This window comes from Mustela erminea, chromosome 7 (genome assembly GCF_009829155.1).
Source record: "Mustela erminea isolate mMusErm1 chromosome 7, mMusErm1.Pri, whole genome shotgun sequence".
Lineage (NCBI taxonomy): Eukaryota > Metazoa > Chordata > Mammalia > Carnivora > Mustelidae > Mustela > Mustela erminea.
In genome coordinates, this window is record NC_045620.1 from 4,575,563 (window position 1) to 4,593,903 (window position 18,341).

At 48.4% G+C, this 18,341-nt stretch overlaps 1 protein-coding gene across 6 annotated transcripts in view; it reads left to right on the plus strand.

The window, feature by feature from the left end:
• The window catches only part of LOC116594747 (serine/threonine-protein phosphatase 4 regulatory subunit 1-like), an 80,754-nt gene that overhangs the window by 35,750 nt on the left and 26,663 nt on the right, over positions 1-18,341 (plus strand). For 5 of the 6 annotated variants that reach the window (XR_004287394.1, XR_004287395.1, XM_032350223.1 and 2 more), the window contains exons 4-6: positions 4,304-4,410; positions 5,729-5,871; positions 14,374-14,520. Coding sequence is in view for 4 of the 6 variants with exons in the window: in XM_032350223.1 (XP_032206114.1) it covers positions 4,304-4,410; positions 5,729-5,871; positions 14,374-14,520 (397 nt within the window). In the remaining 2 variants the exon portion in view is untranslated. Of the gene's footprint in view, positions 1-4,303; positions 4,411-5,728; positions 5,872-7,517; positions 13,164-14,373; positions 14,521-18,341 lie in introns of those variants that run through there. The other variant, XM_032350224.1, reaches the window with a different exon arrangement.

Genomic DNA, 18,341 nt, shown 5'->3' on the forward strand with positions numbered 1-18,341 from the left:
TTGAACGAATTGATCTGTCTCTATCTGTGTAATGTCCCTCTTTGTCCCTAGTACCATTCCTTCTCTGAAGCTTGCTGTCTGAATTTAATATACATACTCAGCTTTCTTTTGATTACTGATTGTAATCTGTCTATACTTTTACTTTTAACCTGCCCATGTCACATTTAAAATGTGGTTATTATAGAAGGCACAGAATTGGGTCTTGCTTTATTTACCCTTGCGCAATCTCTGCCTTTTCATTTTAATGTCTGTATCATGCATGTTTGGAGTGACTGTTGATATGGTTTGGTTTGCATCTACCATCTTGCTGTTTGTTTTCTATTGACTCAACTCTTCTTGCTATTTTTATTTCATGGTTACTCATATTATTCATTGTTTCATTATTATTTCATTGTTATTCATATTACTCATTATTTCATTATTTGAAAGAAAGGAATCACTTTTTTTGTCCCATGGACTTTGTTTTTCTTTTTTAGGATTCGGTGTATCTTCACCATGGCTTATTAGTTATGTCCCCTTTAAAAAATTGTTATTGTTCTAGGGATTACAATATGCTTCTCTAATTTATTACAACATATATTCAAATGAGAAGATGCCACTGTGCGTACAGCGCAGGGTACAGTGTGAGAACGTGCCAGGAGTGCAGACGCTTCCGTGGACTTCTGTGGCCTCTTCCCTATCTTCTGTGCTGTTGTATTTCTGTGTTTTACTTCCACGAACATTATACATCCCACGGTACCTTGTTACTTTATCTCCTGAAGATACGCAGCTGTCTTTTAAAGCGATTAAAATGACAGAAATGTTTTTTATATTTACCATCATTTATACCATTTTCGTGCTTTTTATTTCTTTTTGCAAAATGTCCGTTTTCACCCAGCATCCTTTTCCTGCGAGGACTTCTTTAACAGTTCTTGATAGCAAAGACCGCTCTCTGTGAGTTTTCACACTTTTGTCTGAAACGATCTTTATTTCACTTTCATTTTTAAAAATTTAATTAATAAACTTTAATTTTGAGAGCGATTTTGGGTTTCAAGAAAAATGGAGCAGAAGTACAGAGCGTTCCGCTATTCCTTAACTGCCCGGGCTTGACCGCCTCTTCCAAGAGACCTTCAGCATATTAATCACACTTGTCTTAAAGCACTTGTCTGCTCGTTCCCGCGTCTAGGTCCGATGTCCTCCCCCGCCTCGTCCTTCTGCCGCTTCCTGCTCATCCTCACACCTCACTTCCCCACATTTTCTCTCTCTTAAGTCTCTTGTCACTGTTCGTCATCTTCAATTTTCTTGCCTACGTCACGCTCTAAACTGTGCTCTTCAGGGCAGGCTCTGGAACTTGCTCATCTCTCGCCCTGAGTCTAGGGCTACTTAATTGGGCTGAACTCATGATAATGACTGCGCGAGTGGGAAGGAAGGGAGAGACAAAGACACGAGGGGGAACTTCGGTGGGAAGATTTCCAGGGAACGTTGCCATGTAAAATTGAGCCATCCTCTTTATACTTGAAAAAGTTCACAAAATAACCCATACTTGAAACATTTAGCAATTTCAGAATTTAACTAGTGAGAGTTTGCTTTCTTCCTGCCCTATAGTCTAGGGTAATACGTGCTTCCAGACTTTTCCCTGCATGAGTGTATGTATATATGACCCCATGTATTGCACATATATGCATCAGTATAATTTGCGTTAAGAAATGGGCTCATACTGCATAGAAAATTCTTCACCATGTTTTTTCATTTACATGAATTTACATGAATTCATTCATTTACATGAATTTTCAGGAGCATCTTTCTAAGAGCATATCTACAGGTGCTTCTCTGTAGAACAGTTACACGGATGTAATTTATTGAAGCCCCCCTGTTGGGTAGACGTTTTGATTGCGGATCCTGGCTTATATTGTAGTGCTGATGGCTGACAGGCCACGGGGCTTACCGGGGGCCAGGGACCATGCTATGAGCTTCCCGCACGTGATCTCGTGGCCTTTCTAATGCTTTTCTCAGGCACGCGCAGCCGCTCCTCTTCGTTCTTCTCATTAGCATAGCCCACAATGAGAAGTACTGAAGCTGATGCTTCTGGACTCTGCTTATCCACTGTGGCCTCTCCAGGACATTTCAGGAAGCAGCCAGGTGTTCCAGAGTGTGGGTGCCAAAGCAGCGATTTGTTTGTGTGTTCAGCTCTCTCCCATTCTGTATTCACTGCGGGGGATTCGTCCCTCCCTGCTTCAGGGCCCTCTCTTAGCCCTCTCCCCACTTTCCTTTAAGAGGGCAGGTCCCTGGTGACCACTTGAGGCTGGATGCAGATCTGTCTATCCATTCTCTGGCCCTACCAGCAGATTGGGGATCTTAGTTGCTTGATTTCCCAGGGGAGGCCGACCTGAATGTGGTCCAGTGAAATGTAATCAGGGACTTTATAGTGTCTGTTTCCGTCTTTCCCAAACGTCCTGGCTGCCACATCTCGACCTTTCATCCCAGGGGTGGTATAAGTCTCTCTGTGGACAGGCTTGGGTTGATGGATTTCTTCCTGTGGTGTGCTGGGCCGAAAAGACTACCTTTCTGAATTCCACATTTCTAGTCTTCCTGCAAATCAAGGTGGGTTTTTTACTTCAGTCGATTCTGATGCATAGCCAGAAATGATTCGTCATGTCCCTGGGTTGTCAGAGGCTCAGAGGAGCAGACGGAGGCAGGCAGGGCCTCCTCTCCATTTGTTCCCAGAAGCCTTTCAGGAGTGCTGCCCGCCCCCCCACCCACCATTGTGCCCTGAGGCCTCCAGGCCACCACTCTAAGCCACTGCTGATCGCTCTGATTTTCCCCCTCATTAATGTCTTTGTTTAAAACAGCTTTACTGAGGCATATTTTTCATGCGGTGAAATTCATCCATCTAAAGCATCCAGTGAGATGAGTTTCGGTAGATGTAAACAGCCATGAGGCCCTCAGCCGCAGTCACATGTGAACTTGCCAGCAGCCCCTTGCTCCCTCCTCACTGTGGACCAGGCAACCATCGATTTGTTTCTGGAGGCTAATGTTTTGCATCTTCTAGAATTTCATATAAATGGAATCCTCTGGTATGTTGTCTTTTCTCTGTGGCTTCTTTTTCTTAGTAAAATACATTTGAAAGTGCATCCCCGTTGTTACCCGTAGGGTTCCCTTTTAGTGCTGAGTCATATTCCATTTTCTGTGTAGTTGGAGACCTGTGTCTGTGCTCCCCAGTCGAGGTACATGGAGTCCTTTTCCATTTCGTGGCTGTTGTGCATCATGCTAATATGAACATTTGTGTACCAGTCTGTGTGTGGACAAAAGTTTCATTCCACTTGGGTAGATACCTAAGAGGGAATTGCTCGGTTGAATGATAAATGTATACTTAGCTTCCTGAGAAACTACCAGCTGTTTTCTAAATTATGGTGCTATTTTGCATTCCTGCCAACAATGTCTGTGGGTTCCTATTGTCTGATCTTTGCTAGCATAGGTATTATTATTACCATTTTAGTTATTTTTTCTTTTTTAAGATTTTATTTTAATTAGGCTCCATGCCCAACGTGGGGCTCTAACTCATGACTCTGAGATCAAAAGTCAGATGCTCCACCTACTGAGCCAGCCAGGTGCCCCATAATTTCAGTTCTTCTAGTGGGTATAGTAGTACCTCTTCTTGACTTCTTATTTATTCTTTTGATCTTTGGTTTTCTTTTGTCTTTAAAGTTTATTTTGAAGCAATTTTAGATTGATAAAGAGTTGCAAAGCTAATACAGAGGTTTCCCTTTGCACCTTTAATCTTCTAATGAGATGGTTCCCAACCAGGGTTGATTTTGCTCCCAGTGGACCTGTGGCAATGTCTAGAGACATTTTTAGTTGTCCTGTTATGGGGTGAGGGGCAACCAGGGGAATTTTCTGACATCTAGTGGGTAGAGGCCATTCGAGATTGAGGTAGCCATCAGGATGCCTCTTTGGACCTTTTCCTTTTGCAGTTTTGGTCACTTGATCCCCTGCCACTGTCATGGGGCCTCTGTTCTGAGTCTATCTGGGCCTGAAGAATCAATCAGAAATGGAGAAAAAGGGTTTTCTCTAGTTCCAAGTGGACAGTTTCAACCTCCAGTGACCATCAGGCTGGAGGGTATGAGTCTGGTTCCTGTAGGATGGTGACTGACGTTGTCCCGACCATCTCTGGATGTTCCCTGATGGCCTCTCCTCCCCTGGACAGAAGTTGCTGACTTTCCTTTGTTCCCTGATTTCATTACCTGCTCTTGACATGATGCTTGTAATTAGCACAGTGGCGGTCCATGTTGCCGATGTGACTGTGGATCATGTCCTGTCTTCACAGTCAGATTGTTGCCAGAGGGCTGCTCGATGTCCTCCGGGACTTCAGTAACAATGAGGAGGACTTCTTAACAGTAATGGAGATCGTGGTCCGATTGGCAGAAGACGCAGGTTTGTACGAGGGTTGTATACTTTTATTTTTTACTTGTGTATTTCCAAGAAATTATGTATAACCAATGATAGTGAGTTAAAAAGAAGACCTGGGGGGGTTCATCAATACTTTTTAAGCAGTGTCTAAGCACGAATGGCTTTTGTCATGAAGAATGGGTGTCTTATTTGGGATCAAATTATCCTTAGTTTTAGAAAATTAGAATGACTAATGGCCATGAATGCTATCTATGCCGGCAGTTAAGGTCTTTGTAGTTCATGAGTTTTGCCAGCCTGTTGGTTGCTAAGAAATACCAAATCAAAAGAAGTCTTTTGGATTAGAACAAGCCCAGTCATTAGTTTCCTCACCTATGATCTTTGTAGGCTAATCTTGATTTTTCTTTTTCTTTCTACCTCTCCATGATTGCTGTCCTGGGAGAGAAGCGCACCGCTGTGCGGGAGACAGGAAGATGTCTTTCCCCTGCTCCCCTCCCCCACACACAGGGGGGAAGAGGGGGGAGTTGAGCGTTTTGGGGGCCGCTTGTACAGACAGCTGCCTGCCACCCTCACACACCCGCCCCCGCCCCCCCCCCCCCCCCCCCCCCCCCGATTTGTAATGATTGGTGAACAGCTTCAGAAAGTTTTGGGAATCTTATGCTTGCTTTAGAATTTGATCATTTTAACTGAAAATAGAAAAATAAGCCTTCCGCATAGCTCCCGTATTCATTTAAAATATTCATATGAATATGACACAATGCTTTTAGAAGGCCCGAGTGGATGTTTTGAGTCCTTAAATGGATTCTCTTTGTAAATGAGTCACCATTTACAGTGCTGAAGCAATTATATATTTGTGTTAAATTTAATGTGGTGTATTGGAGCTAGAGCCACTCTTTTGTTTAATGCTTTGCCTTAGAAATAATTGGGATGCGTGGATTGTGGGGGAGTGCATTTATGAAAGAATTATTTATAATGTATACATTCTGGCTGGAATTTAAATAAGCACAACCCATAGGTCTGGCATATATGCCATTAGTTGTAATGGCTTTTGGACGCTGGCCCAGCACGCAGACTTCTTGCTCCCTCCTCGATTTATATATGGCTTGTTATAATAGAGTTGTCATTCTCTCTTCCTTTTATGTTTTTATATTGCCAGATAGCTTATTAGCTTTTTAAGCCTGTCTGTAGCATAAATACTCTAAATGGGAAATGATTTTTAAACTGCATTTGTCTAATTTCCTTGATGAAGTATTTTAGTAAGAAAAGCTAGAAACTATCCCTCTATACTCTGTAAGGTGCTTGGCTTATTCTCATATAATTCTTTTCCGATTTTTTATTGCTGCAGAGCCCACGGTGCGGACCGAGCTGATGGAGCAGATTCCTCCTATTGCTGTTTTTTTACAAGAAAGCAGATCAGATTTTCCAGTGGTGCTCTCTGAGTATCTCACCCCGATTGTAGTGAGGTACCTCACGGATCCCAACAACCAGGTGTGAAAAACTGGGACCTGAAGATCGGTGCAGCAAATTCCTTTTAGTCTTATTTTAGCTGAGATCCATAATTCCGAGAACAGCTTCTCAGAGTTAAGCGATTCGAGAACAAAAGATCTGTTTGTGCCGGGTTCCTCAGTTACGCAGGCAGACAGACAGCATTCACTCTTAGTAGCATGAGAGATTTCTTTCTTATTTTTTTTAACCTTTTCTTATGGAAATTTTCAAACACAGGGCAGTAGAGAGACTGTTAGAATGAGTGTCCATGTCTGAATGAATACACCCGGAGTCGACAGTCATTAACATTCGACCAGTTTGTTTTCATTTATCTTGAGCTCATCCAACCCAGATAAAAGCATTTCCCAGATACCATGTCTTTGTAGCTGTAAATGCTTTAGTATTTTTCTCAGAGAAGTACAGACACTTTTTAAAATACATAATAGCAATCCCAGTAGCCCATGGATAAAAATTATCAATAGATCCTTAGTATCATTTAATCTTGAGTCATTGTTGAAATTTTTCCAGATTTCTCAGAAATCTGGTTCTTTACAGCAGTCTCTTTAAATCAGAGTGCACATGAGGTCCGCATACTGGATTTGGTTGATGTACCTTTTAAATCTCTCGTAGTTTATAATTGTTGATCCCTCCGTTTACTCCCTTGCTCTAGGAAACTAGGTCATTACTCTGTAGGAGGCCCCGCATTTGGGATCTGGCCGATCACATCCCTGTAGTGTGGTTTGAAATGTTCCTCTGTTCCCAGTACTTCCTCTGAACTGCTAGTTAAGTCTAGAGGCGTGGTCAAGTTCAGAGTTTTGTGTAGTATAGTGAGAATCCTTTTTTGGTGCTGTTGTGTTTTCTTGCTGCATCAGATCAGGAAGCATAAAAGCTGTGTGAGGGGCTGGGTTGTGTTTGGGTTGTGTCAGCCTTATCTGTTGAGTACCGAATTCCTCGCCAAGAGTTTGTATTGGTATTTCCAAAATCACATGGAGGATTGTAGAGCTTTTACTTAATTTGATTTTATATTCATAACTTTTTGTTTTTACATAGTATAAATCTTGCTTCATAAGGGCATTAATGTGTCTCTGTGTGTGTGTCCAAAATGAAAGTACCAGTATGATTGCTGACAATATGATTACTAAGAGTACAGCAGGATAACTGAATATAGTTTGGGATTTCTTTAACGTTCTTTCTGTTTTTGGGCTGTCTCCCACTAGAGATGCACAGTCATTAACATTAATATTAATGAGATTGTGTATCAAAGTCACTTGTATTAACCCTTCTCTTTGTGCCTAAGCTGCCAACTTGATCCACAGTGAGACTCATTTATTTTTTATTTTTAGGAATTGCTTTAGCTTTTACATTTTGATTTAATTTAGACTTATAATTATTTAAAATGTTTTCACATAATTCCAAGTCAAAACTGTTAACGTACACTCAGAAAAATCTGACTTCCAGGGAGCCCGGGGGGTTCAGCGGGTTAAGTGTCTGGCTCTTGGTTTCAGCTCAGGTCAGGGTCTCAGGACTGTGAGACTGAGCCCCGTGGTGGGCCCTGCGTGCTCTGTGCAGAGTGTGCTTGAGACTCTTTCTCTCTCCCTCTCCCTCCCCTAAAATAAATAGATGCAATCTTTTAAAAAAGAAAAGAAAAGAAAAATCTGACTTCCATCCCTTCCTCCCCTGTCTGTTCCCTCCCTCCCCTATAGATCGCCATTTTTTCCGGGTTTGGGATTCTTCTTCCCTTTAAAAAACATGCCCGGATAACTTGAAGCGTACGCACATGTCCTTGTGTCCCGCACCCCGTCACCTTCTCAGGTTCAAGCGGCGCGCTGCTCATGCTGCCGTCTCTCGCTTTCCCCGCTGTCCGGGGTGTTCTGCGGATCAGTCCGAAGCAGGCACGGCAAAGCTTCCTCATCCCTTTCCCCAGCAGCAGGGTACTCGCCGGGGAGAGGTAGCGAAGCTCGCTCATACACATTTGGTTATTTCTACTCTTCTGTCACTTTAAAATCGTTGCCACAAGTAGCCTTTGCAGCCTTTCCATTTGTGTGAGTTACTGCGGGAATGGATTTGCACAAAGGCAAACCTTGTATTTATAATTTTTTTTTCTTTTTAGAGAGAGAGAGAGAGAGAGAGAATGGGAGAGAGCACGATGCAGGGGGAGGAGAAAAGGGAGAGGGAGAGCGAGAGATCCCAAGCAGGCTCCACAGCCAGCACGGAGTGGGACGTGGGGCCCAATTTCACGACCCTGAGTTCATGACTGGAGCTGAAATCAAGATTTGAATGTTTGACTGAGCTACCCGGTTGCCCCTATATTTATAATTTTTAATGATATGCCAAGTTTTCATTATTGTTTCTGAGAAGTTGGCAGTTGCAGCTTCTCTCTCTCAATTGAGCGTTTTTAAAGAGCAAATGCTGTTAAGTGTTACCCCGTGACATGATTGAATGTAGCGCTCAGATGAGGAGGAAAGTCCTTCTGTTTCTGCTCTCCTAATGCCAGTATTTAGATTATTTTTGCATTTTCTTCCTCAGGTGCTTCCGTTTTGTCCTGCGTGCGTCTAATCATAATGGGATGCAGTTTCTCCCATTCATTCATTTACTCTTCGGCTTCTGAATGCCTGTTACCAACCAAGTGTGGTGCTTTGTGCCGGGGATAAAGACATGAGTAGGACAGATTTCCTGCCCCAGAAAGCTCACTGGCGTGCAGTAGACATTGTACATCTTCATAATGTTCGTATTTTTACTTGTGTTGAATGCTCCACTTCCGTTCAGCCTTTCGGGGCAGTGGATGCACTGAGCATTGTAACGGGTGCGGTTATGTTCTTCCACTGGCTGTTCTTTTTCCTTTGGATATGTTCTTGAAGATGAGATTGCACTGGGTCAAAGAACTTGACATTTCCTTGACCTTTTACATATATCATTGCCATTTATTTGGTTCCAGAAGGGGAGAGGCTGGAACTGTGACTTGGGCCCTGGGCTCTCTCCTGTCTCTCCTTGCTCTGCCACCACCCTGAGCCTTCTGGCCCCAGGGGCCCGTGGCTCCCACCTACCCTTCATTTCCTTTTCCGCTTTGGCTGCCCCCACACTCAGCCTTCCCTTTCTGGCAGCCTCCCCATCCGCACCCCTGATTTTTGTCCTTTTGACGGTGCCTCCGCCACTCTGCCTCCACCTGCCAGCCCAATCACAGCCCACAGACTCCCACATCCCGGAGGCCAGGTTGGTGGGGAGGGGGGCTTGGGGGCTGCTGCCACCGCAGATTTACGGATTCTGATTGCAGCCGGACTCGCAGGGTTGCCTGCCGACCCTTCCATCCGTCCCTCCTCAGCTGGTCTTACATTATCCAAGGCAGCTCTTTCAGACCTTTGCCACTGTCATCAAGCCTCTCCATCTTGGCCTGTCGTGCACCAAACCGGTGACCTTGCCTTTTGCTTCAGTGAGAAAATAGAGGCCTTCTGTCTTCATCCGCTCTCTCAACAAGTGCATCCGCCGCATACTCCCTTCGGTTCCCTGGAGCCCAGCCAGGGGCCATCAGTATCCTCCCTTCTCCTGTCCCCAACGCCCAGCTGGACCTTGCCAGGTGTCCTTTGTTTCCATAATAAACAGAACTCTTCTCCATTCCTGTCACCTTTAAACACAGAAATATGGCAGAGCCGGATCTTCCTTCAGACTCTAATGCCTTCAGACATAGCTGACTCCTTTGTGGGCCGCCTGTCCCGGTCCTGCTGTGAGGCCACCACATCTGTGCCTTCTGCCCATGTTGGCGGTCTTGCTCCTTCCAGATGCCTCTCCTCTCCTCCTGCCCATCTCTCCTCCCTTTAACTGAGGCCAGCCCTTCCAGACCTCCTCCTTGTGGGGGTGCCCAGGGTCCCCGAGGAGGTCGGATGCCGCATTCGGCCAAGGCTCAGATTCTTTTGCCTGTGGGAGTGGTTCTGTCAGGTCGGCCAAGCAGCTGCGGCGCTGGCCTCCCCGTGCCAGTCATCAGTGCTCTTCAGGGCCGGTGCGCCTCACAGGGACTCACGGTGGGTAAGAAACCACAGCATCGGGCACCATAGTGACAACATGACCATGGTTGCTGGTACTGCTAACAGCTTGGGCTGCCGGAGCTCGCAGGGTGTGACCTACCTGGCTCCAGGATTAGCGAGGATTTTCTTGTTTACTCTCCTTAAGTGCCCTGTGAAGTGTGGGCATGCACGTTCGCTCCCCTTTGTTTGAGAGACGCGGGGCCGAGGTGCAGGTGTGTGTGTTGGGGCACCATGAGCTACGCAGGAGCCTGGCAGGCTGCCCCGGTTTCCCCGGGCTCATCTGGTGAATGTGTTGGGACCACCTAGGCTCTTCTGGATGTCATGACTAGTACTTTCCCGTGTTAGACTCTGAGCACTGACCCTGGGAGCTGTGTCTTACTTGATGATCTCTGTGACCGAGCCCGAGGCCCAGTACCTGCTCGTGTTCTAGGAGCGCACTGTGGAACCGAGGCAGCCGTCATCTGTCCCATTTGCCAGTGAGACCACGTTTCTGCAGATGTCCTGAGCTACTTGCCTTCTGTCTCACAGGACACGGGGGTCCCAGCCCCTCTTCAGGGCGACGCCTTCCTTTCCGTCTTCTTTCCTATCCTCTTATCTCAAGGCTGGCTTATTTTTCCTAGTCCCTCTCATTGGCTTTTCTCTTTCGATTTTCATCATGCCTCCATCTCCCTCAACCCTCTGTGCCCGGGCCTCCACCCCGAGTGCCCCGCTGCTCCCGTCCCTGCTGTCAGGCTTCTTGAGGAAGGTCGCTCTGCAGCTTCTGGTGGGCATGGGCTCCCGGTATAGGATCCCGGCCAGGCGGCGGCTCACCGCACAGCAGCCAGTGGCCCCCTGTAGCCACCGAGAGGTGTCCCGCCGTGGGCTCTACTCTTCTCACTGTGAGATCTGGTGGTTTTTTGTTTTTTTTTTCTTCAGAGATACTTTTGATTTTTAAAACACCATGAAATGTTTTCATCACACTGGAGGACTGTGAAATGAACACCCATATACCTACTACACTCACTCAAGAAATGTTAAACTTTTGTAATACACCAATTCAATTTTTTCTGAATGGGCTGCAGATCCGGTTAAGACTGTGCCATGCCCTCGCCACGCGGTTCTTCTCCCTCTCTCCCCTTCTGTAGGAGACTGCTACCCTGAGCCCCCGGGTGTCCTTCCCATCCAGAGTTTTATAGTCCCACCACTTGCGTAAGTGACCCTGAATAAGAGTGTCTCGTTTTAGGTGCTTTAAAACCTTATATAAATGGTGTCAGACTGGACTTTCCATTCTGCCGCGTGCTTTTATCCCTCTCTTTTTAAGATCTATCTACATCGATCCCGAGAGCTCATGGTCATTCATTTTAACTGTGTGATGGTATTGCATTTATACGCTTTCCACCATTTATTTGTCTATACAGTGACTTCTTTTTTTGCCTTTACTTGATTTTTTTTTTTTGCACTATTTGTCACCATTAACGACTTTTGGGTCTTTGAAGAAACCTTTCTTGGCTGCATCCTGGACAGTTAGTGTTTCTCTCCCACCGATGGGATGCACAGGTGCCGGGGATGTGTTCTCTGTTCCTCCTGGAACTCAGCATCAGGTCCGTGTGCGTTGGGATCGTCTTACCTCTTACGTCGCTTTCTTGGTAATTAGTCCTATGATTTTAGTCATGGTAAATCAGGATTCATCTGGGGGAGACGGGACCCCACACACTGTTCTTTTTTTTTTAAGGTTATATTTGTTTGTGCAAGAGCTTGAGAACGGGGAGGGAGGAGCAGGAGCCCCACTGAGCAGGGAGCCTGGACTTGGGGCTCGATCCCGGGACACAGGAGTCATGACCTGAGCTGAAGGCAGATGCTTCACTGACTGGGCCCCCCAGGGACCCCTACCCCACACACTGTTCTGAGCCTTTTATGTCTGTAGTTTGTGTCACTCCACAGCTGCCCTGGCAGGTGGAACTGTCACCTTGCTCGTCTATAGACACGAAGCCTAGCCTCAGCCCTCCGCCGCTGGCCCTGGAGCCCCCACTAGTGACTGCAGGACGCAGATGGGGTGCATCCTGGAAACACGGCAGGGTCTCCTGTGGACAACCCAAGTGTCCCCCCCCCCCTTCCCTTACTGCTGGTGTGTTCTTCCCCAGGCTCCAGCCCAGGCCCAGGTCCTTGCCTGCCCTTCAGGATGTGGTCTGGTCCCCACACCCCCACCCCGTCCCAACCTTTTTTTTTTTTTTTTTTAAGTGCCAGGATTCCTTTGGTTTTCTCATCTGCTCCTGGAGGCCTGAGCAGAGCCACATGCCCAAGGCTGTCCCCAGACCCTGGAGCTCATGAGTCGGCCCCGCTCACTGGCCGCTCTCCGGAGGCCTCCCGTGGCATCGTGTCGGGCCCCCAACTTAGACGCCCACCCCAGGCCTTCAGTCTTCCTTCTCCTTTTCTTGCGTTTGGTGATTGGTAGCCTAAGGCAGAGAGCCCAGGGTCATGTTGGGTTTTCCAGGACCGTCTCTAGTGATGAGCTCAGTTCTCTCTGGCAGCATCTCTCAAGCCTTCCCTCTCCTTAATGGGCCCCACCCCCGGAACCTTTGCCTTGGCCAGAGCCTCTCTGCCCAGGAGCCCCTCACCTGCTCTCGCAGCTTTCAGAGCCACTTGAGGCTTCTAAACTGTCACCCTCACAAAAGCTGTGTGTGCTTTTGTCACGCCTCTGCTTTCCAACCCTTGAGGCTCCCCCATGCCCTAGAGTAAGCCCCGGAGGCCCTAGCCCTGCCCCACCCCAGCTGGCCCTTCAGCCTCCCCTGGGTCACCTGAGGCAATGTCCCCTGACTTGTCCCAGGTCTCCAGAGCTCATCTCGTATCTTTGGGCCCATCGTCCTCTCCCCTTTCATGGCTTGCTGCAGCAGTTCCCAGGGACAGCCAAAACCAAGCACCACAAGCTGGGGGATTCGAACAGGAGACATTTATTCTCTCCCGGATGTGGAGGCTGGAAGTCCAAGATCAAGGTCTCATCTGGGTCACACTCATTCTGGAGGCTTCAGGGGAGAATCTGTTCCTCGCCCCTGCCAGCTTCTGGAGGTGTGGGCCCGCTTGGCTTCCAGCTGCGGTGCCCCAGCCTCTGCCTCTGTTCTCCTGTGGCCTCTTCCTCTTCTGTCTTCTCCCCTTGCCTTTCTCGTAGAAGGACACTTAGAAGATTGTCCTTAGGGTCACCCTGGTAATCCCGTGGATGAGCTCCAGGTCCTTAGCATGACCCCAGTCACTTCACAGAGACCCTTTTGCCATAGAAGTCACATTCAGAGATTCCGAAGATTGGAGGTACACAGAACGTGTGGGGTCTGCCCTTCACCCTGCCGTCCTCAGCAGGCTTCTGACTGCCTTTGCCATTCTGCTCCACGTCCTCTGCTGAGGACCGGCCCCCCCCTTACAGCTTTGCCCTCACTGTGCTGCCGCCCACTGGTGTCCTCAGCTGCCACCTGGGATTGGGTCACATGGCAAGGCGGCCGATGAATCTGGCCCTCTTAGACTCTGCTTCTCGCATGTTCTTTGCTCCTGCATGTGCCGGAAAGCTCAGTAAGTGTCTGACATCTCCTAGTTATTGGGGACTTTGGTTGGACACTGCATCGCATCCTGTGACCCCAGCCTGGTGATGCCGCTAGGGCATCACTTCTCCCTGCCTGCCCCTCCTGCCGAGGCTGTCGTGGCGGCTACCTGGCTGACCTGCCTTTCGTTGCCTCTAGTTGACTGGGAGCACCACTACCGCCATGAGCTTTCTAAAGTGCCGTTTTCGTCTTGTCGCTTATTTGGAAGCTTCCCTGTCCGAGCGCCTCTGAGGCTGCTTCTGGAACTGCCGTCTGCTCACCTGCCACTCTGCGTGCTCTGCCTGGGCCCCGGGGCTCTTGCCGGCCTCAGTGTCATCTCCCACCCCTTGCTCTGTGGGTGGCTGTTTCCTGTGTTCTCCCTCCCAGATGGGTTCTCTGTCCAGCTTCTTGGTGTCCCTCTGAGTACTGGTGCTTGCTCGCCCCTCCTCTCTGGACGGAGGAGGCTTCTGAGGCTCGCCTCACCGGACCTCGTGTCTGGGCCTCACTGGGCCTCGTGTCTGGGCCTCACTGGGCCTCACTGGGCCTCGTGTCTGGGCCTCACTGGGCCTCGTGTCTGGGCCCTGCCCCGCGGCCTTCTGTGGTCGTGTGTGCGGGCATCTGTGCGGAAATCCGGGGTTTGGGCCGTGAGGCAAAGTGGGGGCACTGTTGGAGGACAGGTGGGGACACGACCTGAAAGGGGACCCGGGGAAGAGGAGTTCGGCCCAAGAGGAGAGGGATGGTAGGAGCCAGCCCGGCAGAGAGAGCCGTGTTCTCTGAGGCCTCGGGGGAGGAAGTTCAAGGGGAGGGCCGGGCGCCCTGTGCGGTTCACGTGTGTCGTGTGTCCGGAGGCGGCCCGGCTTGGCCCTGCCCTCGGGGAGCTCATCTGGCTCCGGAGAGCACTTCAGCTCGTTCGGTGTTTCACCTTTTGCCTTCTTTTCCTCTTCTAGGTTAGAAAATCAAGTCAGGAAGTGCTCTTGATTCTTCTGGAACAAGATCTAATTTCCCAGCACGATATTGAAAACAAAGTGTGTCCAGTCCTGCTGGCGCTCTCTGCCCCGGACGGTGATGACGAGTATAAGGCAGAAGCTGCGAACGTAAGTCTGTCGGGGGGTGGGGTGACAGCTCTGCACCTCGGTGGACTGTCCCGTAGCTTGGGGTGAGCGTGACTTGCGATCTCACAGGTGCTTGGTGTCGGCCGGCACTTTCCCTAAACAAGGCGGCCGGCAGTGTGGCCTTGGTCCGAGAACATTCACAGTTCGGATCTGAGCGTGTGTTGGATGTGCTTATCCTTAGATCACCAGTTGTTTTAAGACGGCAAAGTTGTCGAAATCAGAGTGGTTGAGGCTGAGGTGAGGCAAGATGCAGAGATTTGTAGGGAAATCAGTCTTTGGACCCACTGGGATCACAGACCTTGTTTTCCCAAAGTACGGAACCCAGTCTAGTGTGGGCGAGGGTTTAGCTTGTGTTTGGGCTGTTCAAGAAAGTCCAGTAGACGTGGCTGACTGTGTGTAGTTTAGGACAAGGTGGTGCTTTGTAGGTCTGTGAGTGGATAAGAGGGTCCATTCTGAAGAGTGCCAGCATGGCTGGAATGTCCACGGCTGTTTAGGGTGTACCCTGTGGCAGCGTCTGCTCATACCAGTTAAAGGACTGGTACAGATACTAAATTTCTTCTTCGTTCAACAGTTATTTTGTGGTATCCTTGGGTTTGTAAGATTCTGTGCCCATCATAAAGTGACTGTAGAGTCAAGGGCTTTCTACTTGCTTCTAGAACCCTCATTTACAAAGTAACTGCTAATGAGCCCGTGGGAGCTTTCTCCTGTCAGCCCAGACACAGACTCCCCACTTGTCCTCAGGCCTTCTCCTTTGTGGCACCCGGAATGTCATCCTCGGCCGTCTTGTGTTCTGTGGCTGCTTCCCTCCACTGACCCATGCAGACGGCGCTGCACAGAATAGCCGCCTCTGTTTCTCTTAAAGCAGTAATGACTCAGGATTATTCCAGCCTTTTAGGAAAATCATACGCAAGGATTAAAAAAAATCATAGGCCTTCATTATGAGTACAGTAAGACCTAGGAGAGGATTGTTTTCTTGGTTGGAAAAGAATGACGCTGGAGAAAGGAATTCTTTTTCAAAGTGAGGAAACAGCACATGGAGCTGAAAAATTGTATTATAGCATCAGAGCCTTTGATAATTATTCTTCATTTATGTAAAAGTTTTTCTCAACTATGAGTTACAGGGTTGGCTTTTTAAACTAATTTAAGTTTTTGCATATTCCATATGTTTCTAAGATGAATCAGGCTGAAGAATAATTGATTATTAAAATTCAAATTCTCCAGGGTTCTTTTATAAATTTCAAGTTTCTCTATAAGAAATTACATTTATTTTGCAAAATGAACGTGGATAATATCATTTATTTGGAATATTTGGCAGTTGAGCAGTGAACTTTGCCATCTAGATCTTCTTCTTTGTTGGAGCGTTGGTTAGGCAAGTTTCCAAGGTTACAACCGTCAACCAAGTATCTTATCCCTCAAGACCGATAATACTGTGAAAAATAATGCTCAAGACATTTTTGCATGAGTTTTGTTTTGTTTTCAGCCGTTCCGTTCTTGCCAGCAATATTCCTTCTCTCCTCCTCCTCCTGCCTGTTCTTTTTCTTCTTCTGGTGAAAATATTTGGAAAATATAGCAAGCCTTCATAAAGCTATCTCCACAAATCACCTACAGAACAAATTAGTTCACATAAATTAAGTGAGTGGCTGATATCATTACTCAAATGTGTAAGCTTTCCAGTGTGGCTGCCAAGAACGATGAATCTCGAACCCTCCTCAGGCCGCGGTACGCCCAGGTTTCAGGGTTTTTCTGGAGGAGCGCCACTTCTCTCCCTACAGATCCCTGTCAGAAGCAGGATTTGGGGTGCCTTGTCAGGCCCCTGCATGCTTTGGTCAGATTTGGAAGCTGTCCTGTGTTCCTTTCCTGGAGCCCCAAGGCCAAGGTGGGGGGAGTCGTGGACGGGTCTCAGTGTCCTTAGGGACCCAGTGTCGAGGAGCCCAGAGGGTGCTGTTCGCGTTAGCTAGAAATGACAGGATGGTTGGGGGTGGGTTTCTGTCCTCAAGGAGAAGCGGCCCACATGTGTGGTTTGGAGAGCTCCCCAAGAAGGGCAGGGTTCCCAGCTGGTCTGCGGGTGACCCCCAGACACTGCAGGCACCTCCATGTACTGGCGAGGAGGGTGATGGGGAAGGAGAGAAGCCAGTCTTACTGCTTGTTTTGGGCTCTCTTCCAGCCACGTGGTGTGAATGTTGCTGCAGCCTGCCGACTGTCCGTAAACACGCGCCCGCCCGGAACAGTGCGGCTCCAAAGGAATTGCCTTTCGCTCAGAGGAGCCTGCATGCCTTCCTAGGCAGGATGTGTGTCTGTGCTCGCACTTTGCATTCTTGTTGGGGGTTCCAGTCAGCTGAATCTGGTGCCAGCACCCTGAGCTCATACTTGATTAGGGAAATCAAAGGTAGCCAAGTAGACGTGGCCTGGGCATTTTTAAATAGAGTCGTGCCGTGTAAGTTACAGGCTGGTGTCTTACATCCTGCTTCCTCACAGACATGCGCATTTCGGTTTGTGAAATCTTTCTGCAGATGGCAGACAACGTCCGGGACTCCCTCCTTTGTGCGTTCGGAAGGCTCGCTTCCTATCTGTCTCCTGTCATTTAGCAATCGAATTGTGCACTTGACTTGTTTATTTCTCCTTCCAAAGCGCGAGCTTCTAAACACAGGTGTCTCTCCGCCATCGGCACCCAGCACAGTGCCAGGCCCAGAGTCAGTACTAAATAAATGTTAGTTGTTGAATGAATGAATCGGTAAAAACTGGAAGCGCTGCATCCTGTAATTATATCTAGACGGCGTAAACAGGCCACCAGAGACCAATTATAATTCCTCTTGCTTGCAGGAAGGCCATTAGCATTCCGAGATTATAACTAATTGTCAGAAGCCTATTTTTCTCTCTCAACACGTTTTCACATTAAGGCTTCCTCATTTTTTGTCGTCATTCCTATTTTTAAGCTCATTTTTATTTGTGCATTTATTTAAAAAGAACGTCGTGGGTATGTGTTGTGAAAGAGTAGTCCAGTCGGCTATTCTTACAGTCCAGGCGACTGAGGGAAGGCGGTCGCTCCATGCAAGTAGTTCCCAGGGCCACGGGGATGTCATTTCTTGTCACTCGGTGTGCTGGCTGGCTTTTAATGATTCGGGGTTTGTTTTATGCGGGTAGTAATAAGGTCATGTGGGTGTGGCCGACGGAGAGGGGCAGCTGGAGACACTGGGCGCTCTTTGGTTGCCTGTTTCCCTGGATACGGGAGCTGCGAGCTCGTTTATTGTGGTCGCCACCGGATATGGCTCTGCCTCGAGTCAGGTCAGAGAGAGGCGTCCAAGCTCGGAAGGTGCAAGCCTTTCCTTGCTGTGGGGTTAGAGTCCCCTCCCCTTGCCCCCCACACTCCCCCACCAGTCAGGGTGCTTCTCCCTCTCGTGTGCCGTGTGCAGAGTCCAAGCAGAGTCGTGGGGAGCTGCTGACCCGGGACCTTGTCCTTCTGGGGCCGTGGGTGCAGCGGGCAGAGCAGACACAGAGCCGGGAGTCCTTCTCCGCCGCCTCCTTCCGGCTTCTTTTCTTTTGTGGAGGGGGTGGTGGGAGAAGTCTTTAGAAATTTGGGGGGTGATTTTTCATTTGGTTTTAATTTCGAGCTTGTAGGAGATGTTCAGGAGCGAACTCTTGAAGTCTTGTGTACCGTCTCCTCACGCGCTCCCATAGTCTCTTACGGTCTCTCCTTACACACGTGTGTGCACACACACAGATGCACACACATCTGTGTGTATGTATTTCTCTGTGAGCCACTTGAGGGGAAATTGGAGGCATTTTGCCCTTTTAGGCCCCCATTT